We start from the raw sequence: 8,975 nt of genomic DNA on the forward strand, positions 1-8,975 counted from the left end.
ACTCATGTCTAGATTCCTGAAGTTGGCTTTAAGGTATTTTTTCCAACATCTTTTCAAGTAGAACTAATGGTAATTTTACTCCATTTTTTCTTCTTGGTTCTAAAATGGATTACAACTCAGGAAAACACATGTCTAAATCCTACAACAAATCAAGGCTTTTTCCAAGGTCAGATCACATATTTGGAAACTAAACAAGGTTAGGAAAATGGCCTGTAAAACTTTAGATAAGTAGTATAAGAAATGAAATGGTATGGTTGAGTCAATGTTTATTATCAGACTATGGTGTCTTAAATTAGAAATATGATTTTACTTTTCTTATAAAGTTTATCCAAAGAGCACAGTAGAGATAGGGAAAAAGATGCATTTTATACATATAGATTTTTTTGTGGACATGGAAGCATAAATGTGTTCCTTTTTATACTATTCTTACATTTCCATTTCGTAACAACACAATAATAGACAAGATATTTCAGATATATCCAAAAGAAGTGACTATTTACAGTGAATTAAGTTTTCAAAATTGAAAGCAATGAAACTAGATATTGAATAAATCTTTATAATTGAATAAGCATGATTTTATATAAAAATTAGATCAGTTGCCATTATTAATATGAAAATTAAGTATTTCTCTGGGTTTTCTTTAAAAAAGATTTCACTTTGTAGCCTTTGATGGGTTAAGTCTAACTATGCAGACCGGTTTGACCTTAAACTCACAAAGGACCTCCTGCCTCCACATTGGCAGCAATATAGACTTGTTACACCATGCCTGGCTGTTTTATTTATTTTCAATGGAAAGTGTTCCCCATATTTACATATAAATCCATAACATTTCTCTTGTATTTTGTAGAGCTTTATTATCCTGTCTTCCCTTAAGTTCATAAAATTTTATGAAAATTTTTTCTTTTTAATAAATAAAAGGAGTACCATAAATGAAAAGAAAATTAAAATGTGGGAAAACCATGAACATTATGCATTTTGTGGTAGCACATATCTTGAATTCTTTCCCACTAATATAAGTTTCTTGATATGAATTTAGTGTGAAGAGGTAGAATTATTCTTTAATAAAGACATTACTTCATTTAATTTGTAAAAGAAAAACATCATTTTTTTAGGTCTCATGTAGCCCTGGCTTTGCTTAGAACCTTGAACAACCTCTTTATCTTTTTACCAGTTGCTGGGAGCACAGACATGCATAGGTAATTAAAAAAACAAAAGGTGAAAACCATATTTTAAGGAAAATACTTGCTATTAGTTTCTTACAGCAGTCTGGCATTCACCAAAATTTTCCCAAAGGGTAAAACAGTCTTAAACATTAAATGTTTGATATATGCTACCAAGAGTTACCCATAACGCAGAGAAAATTAAGGAACCAACATTTTTGTTGCTTTTGTTCATTTTTCAGGCCTTTATTTAGTTTTCAGGACCAAATATTGAGTGCTTCAATTTCTGAGGTTTCTGATAATAATGTATCACCTTGGAATTCTAGTTTTATATTCTGGAATGCCTATGAGTGTCAGGGCATTGTGGTGGCATTCTTAGGTCACATTTCTTCTATGAGTCATCTCTGTGTGTTTGTCCTTGGAGGTTGCCAGTGATCTTCCCCTGAAGAATATTATTCCACTCTTTCAGGATCTTTGCCTCTTCCTGCAGGGCGACTTCTTCTTCTTGTAGAGCCCCGTGCTCCTCTCTCAGTGCCTTGTTCTCCTCCCGTAGAGCCTGCTCTTCCATCCACAAAGCCTGCTCTTCCATCTCTAGAGCAGCCCCCTCCTTTGTCAAGGCCTCCTCCAGCTCCCCAGCCACTCCATCCCTCATGAGGGCTTTCTCTTCCATTCTGAGAGCCCTCTCCTGGTGATGGAGTGCCTTGGTCTCTTCACGCAGGGACTTGATCTCCTCATGCAGAGCCTTTGTCTCATTCTGGAAGGCTTTCTCTTGCTGCCTGAGAGCGGTGATCTGAGCCTCCATGGCTCGATTCTGTTGCCAGTAAGACTTTCTTTCCGAGTTTGAGGCATTGAGCTCTTCCCCCGAGAGTGTTTGGTTCTCTAAAATCAACCTCTTCACCTTACGGAGTAGCTGGTTCTGCTGCCTTAAGATATGATTCCTTTCCCTGATGAATTGGTTGTCCATCCGAAATGTTTTATTTTCTCTTCCTAAGGCTTTGTTTTCCCCCCACAGGAATTTGTTGTCTTTTCTCAGAGCCTTGTTTTCATCTCTCAATGCCTTATTTTCTCTACACAGTTTTTTTTCCACCTCATGAGATTTATACTTGTGTTTCCTTTGATCTCGGGAACAAGAGAAACAAGAAAACAATCGCAGTATTTTCCCTTTATGTATTTGTTTGGATCGAAAGACATCCATTGCTTGTCTGTTCTCTACTGATAATCGCAAGAGAGAAATGTCCTAAATCTCTTCATGTAATCTTGGCTGTCTGTTGACTTCTTAGTAATACAGGTATCTTTTCAAATCTCAGCCAGGTGCGCTGGAGGAAATAAAATGAAAATAGAAATAAAAGTGGATTTACTATTAGGTTGATATCACAAAAATTGGAGCTAAATCTAAACACATACAAATTAGAACTTAACAAATTTATTCTACACAAGACATTAAAGTCTTCAAGAGTGGTGAACTGAATTATTTGTTTTCACAAGCTAAGCATTTTAACCATTATTAATGATTTACGTTGTTGTCTATTAACTACATTAATTCATTGCCTTTAATATTTCTGCCTGCTAATATGGAGGCTTACTACTCCTTCAAGAATGATTCTAACTATTTGCAGGACTTCTAGATAAAAGAAAAGAAAAAGAAGGACCCTGGAGAAGGCATTGAAGATATTTTAAGGCAATGTAAGCAAATGGTTATAGCATTTAGTTAGCTTGCTAGAAGAGGTAAAGATTTGGGCAACCAGCCTCACTTACATTGCTGTGTTCTCTAGGTCACTTGCAAGTCTGGTTTGTCTTGGTAAAAGAAAACAAATAATCAACATTTTGAGTCATCTATAGTGATGTCACTTAGTGGTAACACTAGTGACATCATAGACTACATATGCTGTCTTTGACTTTTTAAGGCATGTATTTTAGGAAATTCAGGAAGTTTATATTTGATGTATTTATTATTGATGGATTAATGTATGTATAGTGCTAACTTTCATATGAATCATTAAAACTCACTTTCTACTAATGCTTTTCATCATTAGAAAAGTATTTTATTATTGGCAAATGATTGTATGATATTATCAACAAATAATAGACAACTTCAATAGTTGGTAGTATATTTTTAAAAAGTTAAACCATAGTTGAATAATCTAAATTTGTGACTTAAATAAGTTATCATAGAATTACCTTTTAATTTATATTATTGATTTTAAGATATTTTTAGAAGTGGATCTTTAAGTGATGAAGAGCAGCATGTATCTATTTTATATGACAGAGATGCTACATTTTAACCTTTACGGATTTCTCATTATATTTGTTTTCAAACTTGAAATCTTTATAGGAACACAATAAGCCCAAACAAGCTTATTCACACTTGATTAAAGATTTGCCAATTAATTTATCGTACCAGAATCACTACAAATTTTTACTTGTGACTAACAAGGTTGAAACATGTTTTTACTTCTGATATTTTATACTATTCAATTTAATTCACATAGTTTATAAAAACCACATAATTATGGACTAGGATATTCTGTAAGTGTAAAAGAATACATGTGACTATGACAGTATGAAGAACCCATCAGGCTGTCATTATCAGTAACTTAATCGAGATGCAGTAAATTCACTGAGAAGGAGTTTCATTGAAATCTGTGGCAACTTTTTCTTTGGTTCTGTTTCTGTGCTGCTGGCAGCGATGGATTCAGAAAGAATTCTCCAAAGAAAACCCTTGTGATGTCAAACTTTTAGGGCAAACAGAAAAAATAAAGTTACTCTTGTTTTTGATATACTTAAAAAACTGAATTCAAATTCTGGAAGAATTTGGTTTTATTTACTAATTCAATCTTTATTAACATTTTAGAGGTCCCTAATGGTTTTATGAATTTGTACAATATGATGAAACACACTTAGTCTTCATACATAAACATTCAGTAAATAAATCACCCTAATAGTTCATCAGATCTTGAAGCTGAGAAAAAAATTTATTTGAACTCAACTCTGACAAGAGTATTATAATAATGGAAACTGCATGCTAAGTAAATTATTCACTACAGATGCAAATATGACAATGGAATAGCATCAACAATAGATTAGCATGTCATATTTAATAACTAAAAATAAATCACCACAATATATTAGAAGCTGTTCCATCATTAAATTATTAGTAATAAGATCATTTAGTGGGCTTATTAGACATCATGTCAATCAGCAAATCATGATCATATTCACATAGAATAACTCCAAATTCTTTTACATGAATATATATATATATAAATGTCTATGAAGGTATAATATAAATGAATTATAAAATTACGTAAAATGAAAGGACTGTAACACATTACCCTTAGTTATGTTACCCACAGAAACAAATACCAAATGGTCACACACACATTAGGATGTAAGCAGACCCTTTAGATTTGTGTGCTTAATTTGCAATAGCTATGCAATTTGAAAGCTAGAAATGGCCATTGGTAAAGAGGCAGAAATACGGAACTTAAGAGTGGTTGGCATAGTAAAATACAGGTGACAAATGGGGAAGGGGAATAGTAGGGGAGGAAGTTTAAGTGGAGAAAATGTTAGGAGTGTAGGGCAGAGGAAGTGGTATAAGAGGGTGAATACTAAAGATGCTTAAAAGGCATGTGGGTAGCCGACTAATGCATGCCCTTCGTATGTAGACATTCACAGAGAGGGATGGTGTGTGAGAGAGGCAGAGACAGTGGCAGAGAGAAGGATAGAGACAGAGATGAAGAGGGAAGGAGAGAGGAGTGAGAGCAAGACAGACCTATTCATTTCGAGGCTTACTGTAAGTGAGAATACTTTTCCTTTAGCAGCACTGACATGGTTTGTCCTTTGCCTTACATTACAAAATAAACTTTTGATGTTTTTCAAAACACTAATAACTTCATTTTTGACAAATATATTATCTCTGATCTCTACAGGTCAATAGTAAAATTTGTAATTTCTATTCTTTGACAATTTATACAGTCTGTTTTTTTCTAAATTCCTTACTATTGTGTTATAAAACATTCTGATCACAATTCACACTGTGAGGAAAAGTTCACCATCACCAAGGGAAGTCAGAGCAGGAACTCAAGCAGGAATTTGAAGAATAAGCCATGAAGAAAGCTGTTTTCTGTCTTGCTGTTATAATCATGTGTGTTTTTCTTAGAATGAATTGTTTTGCTCAGAGTGGGCTGGACCCTCCTATATCAATGATTAGTCAAAACACTTTGCCAGAGATATGCCCACAGGCCAGTTTGAATCAGATCAATCCCTCAATTGAAAGTCTCTTCTTAGGTGACTCCAAGCCTCTTTAACTCCTCCCACCATTGTTAACCCGTCTATTAGTGTTTTCCTTCCTCAGGTCATATGTAAGCACTATGCTGGTGAAACTTCATGAGTTTAGCTGCTGACATTTCCAGAAAACGTATTCTCACAGCAAATTCAATTTAAAGTGAAGGCCTACATGATGTGTGTAGTATCCATAAAATTCAGCTTTCCCTATAACAAATATTGGCAGAAAGTTCACACAAAAAATATATCTAAAGAGATAATAAAGGAATGATGTTGGTTGTCTTTGTTTCCTTTTCTTTTTGCCTAAAACTAAATCGTTATTTCTTCTATATTTGCTTAGAAAATGCTGAGCTTGTGACGTAAGCAGATAAAGCATGCACGTAAAAGGCACCTGTGCCAGCTTCAGGTACAAGTGTTAGCTTGCTGGGTCAGGAGTAATTCACCATTTGCAGGAGGCAGCCTGCTGTCGCCACACCTTTTCCTTGCTAAGCCCCCAACAGTTGGTTCTTGCTACTCAGATCTCAGCTGGATTCTGACAGTAGCTGAGACATACAAGCATGTCTTGTGGAGCATTGCAATGCCTCACAAGGCCCCTTGTAAGCATTTCTGAGGTCCGTGTGCCTGTCGAGTGGATGACCTGTGTTTTTTTTTGCCAGCATATGCATCTATCTTTGTTTAAGTTTCTGCAATCCCATAATGTTCACTAAGCCATCTCTTCTAAGCCTCAAAATTCATCCCCGCATAAACATAACATCTGAGCACACCACAACCGCAAACTAAAACCTAAGATATAATTTCAAACCTTCTATCTACAGATTATGTTTATCATATGAATGAGATTATACAATCAGTCCATCTTCTTAAACCATCTCTGAATTTAACGGGGAAAAATTGCAGATGTCCAAATGATATACAGTACCTGCATAACATGTAATCACAATGTTAATGATTACTAGCTAATACAGTCTACAAAAGCCATAGATAGACTGTCTACCTTTGATACAGATCACTCCATTTTTCCAGTGGAATGGCTAACTTCACTCAAGAAATGCAGGTAGACTGAGGAGTATTATAATTCATGTGGGTGTGAAACTCTTTAGAACCTTGTCCTTCGGGGAAATGACTAATGGAATTGCATTCAGCCACGGGAATGAGTGCCCTGTTCTTCAAGAGTCACTATTAAGAGCACTAAGGCACTCCTAGGAGGCTTAGTGGAAGAAAGAAAACCATTTGGCATTGTTTTAATGTGTCCAAGGGACAATCAACAGCAGACTTTCATTGTTCTGTGTGTTTGGAAAAGTTAACACTGACCAGGGTTGTGAAGACAAGGCAAGGCTTGTTCCAAAGAAATAATCGCCTTCAACTCCCGGGCCCCATGACTGTCTTTCAAACAACAAAAATGAAACCAATAACTACTAAAACCAGCCACTTAATTCTTACTTATGTTCAAAGGACCATTTCCTAAAGTTAATGAAAACAAAATACAATCACAACGATGGCTTGCTTAAGTGATGATCTAATTACTTTATAGAAAATTACCTTTCTTCCTTAAAACAGTGTGAAGCTGCCAAACTCACTGTTGTACTGAGGAGCCTCGTGCTATTTGGCTTCTGGGCTCCATCTGTGCTTGCCTGCATCTGCTTTCATCCCCCTCAAACGCCTCTCAAAAGGAGCCCAGAGAATCTGCAATTCATGTCGGGGCACCCAGCCAGAATAGTAGCTGCCAACCACATCAGGTTTTGTGAGAAGAATTAAGTTACTTAAGCATTCTCTGCATCTTAGCCACAGTGCTGCTGGATGCTAGTTCCTGCAGCTTGAGTCTGGATTTCCACCCTGCTGAGAAAAGATAATTTAGAAGTGACAGTGTGAGTCTGTGATGGGATTTGCACATTTCACAGTCATCTCACCTTTTCAAGGGTTCTTCTCACTGTGTGTTTATGTTGATAGTAAGTTTTTAACTCCCCCCCCGTTTTTTTTTCCTGCTCTTGTTGAAGCATTCTAACAGGCCCAAACATGCAAACATGGTGTCATCTGGTTCTGCCCTTGCCCCTTCTCTTTAGTTAAACCACTAGATTCCATGCTGGATTCCTCGTGTCTGACACATCCCTGTGGCTGATCACCTAGGTCTAGCTATCCAAATTCCTTATTTGACTACACTGACCAATGTGTTTAATCAGGACTTACTAAGTCATCCTTGCAAGTACTCCGTTTTTTCTCCTTAAAAACTATCCCTTCTGAGCCACCTACTACTGTTTCTGCCAGATTCAGATTCAGCCATCCTATCTATCTTAATAAAGGTTTTCTTTGTCATGGAACTTGGTATTTAAATGTGGTCAGGGCCTAATCTATGGTCCAGAGGGGAGCATCCCAGGACTCAGGGATTCTTCAGTCATACCTGGGGAATAGAATTTGAAAACCTGCAAAAGTTACATTTATATGAGTTTTGTGGGTCTAAATTCATCCTCAATAGTCTATTTCCCGCAACAGTAAAAGAGTCTTTGAATTTATTCATGTTCTTGAACTATTTTTACTCCCTACCTTGAAAATTATTTTACCTTAACTAGTGCTTTAAAAGAAATCTACAATTTGAGAATATAAACAAATACTTATTTGAATATGTAAGCAAATCAATAAGCATGAAATATTTTGAAAAAATATGAAAACAATTGCAAATATTATGCAAGCCTTAGCTGTCAACTTGACACAACACATAGTAACTTGGAAAGAGAGAACATCTTTTGAGTAATGACCTAGACCAGATTGGTTTAGGGTAGCCTAGTCAGATTGGTGTAGGATCACCTATTTCAGATTCATCTAGGATCACCTAGATAAGAACAGTTTAGGGTTGTGTATATCAGAAATCAATTTAGGATCACCTATATCAGACCAGTCTACGGCTGCCTAGGTCAGATTGGTCTAAGATCGTCTAGGTCAGATGTGTCTAGGGCCATTTCTTTGAGACACATCATTAATTGTATTTTTGATTTAGGAGTGCCCAGTTCACTAAAGAGGGGACACAAGCTGCAGTAGAAAAGTCATTGAACAAGACAGGCAACAAGGCTGTAAGTAGCATCCCTCCAAGATTTCTGCCTTGAATTCCTGCCTGAGATTCACTTGATAAAGGAATGTATCTTGCAAGCCAAAAAAGACCTTTACATTCCTCAAGATGTTTGTGTTTGGTGTAATATTAAACCAAGAAGAAAAGAAACCAAGGCAGGCTCTTTTCAACTCTCATTTTGAAGTGAGACGAATAACACAAAGAAATATATTTTAGGTGTTTATGATATTTTTGTGCTGTAAAGAAGTTTTCATAATCTGCATGAGCCCAAGATTACCTATAAAAATACATTTTATAAATTTACATGAAAATTCTACCTGTAAACTAACAGAATATTTTTGCAACTATTCAAGTCAGTTGGCCACTAAAGTGTGATCAGAGAGGTGCCTAGGATTTCAAAGTTTCACTTGAACTAATACTTCTGGCAAAGTGTTTCAGCATTTGTAAATATTCTTCCTAATTATTTGCATCCT

At 35.9% G+C, this 8,975-nt stretch overlaps 1 protein-coding gene across 1 annotated transcript; it reads right to left on the reverse strand.

Annotated features, from left to right (window-relative positions):
• Positions 1-1,386: 1,386 nt before the first annotated feature.
• Positions 1,387-2,960, reverse strand: LOC101835808 (coiled-coil domain-containing protein 70-like). The gene is made up of 2 exons (XM_005083641.2): positions 2,916-2,960; positions 1,387-2,476 (listed from the first exon to the last, which is right to left on the reverse strand). The coding sequence occupies exon 2, from the start codon at positions 2,353-2,355 to the stop codon at positions 1,552-1,554; it is 804 nt and encodes a 267-aa protein (XP_005083698.1). The 5' UTR covers positions 2,356-2,476; positions 2,916-2,960; the 3' UTR covers positions 1,387-1,551.
• Positions 2,961-8,975: the final 6,015 nt, after the last annotated feature.

Source organism: Mesocricetus auratus, unplaced genomic scaffold (assembly GCF_017639785.1).
Source record: "Mesocricetus auratus isolate SY011 unplaced genomic scaffold, BCM_Maur_2.0 Super-Scaffold_2245, whole genome shotgun sequence".
NCBI classification, from domain to species: Eukaryota; Metazoa; Chordata; class Mammalia; order Rodentia; family Cricetidae; genus Mesocricetus; species Mesocricetus auratus.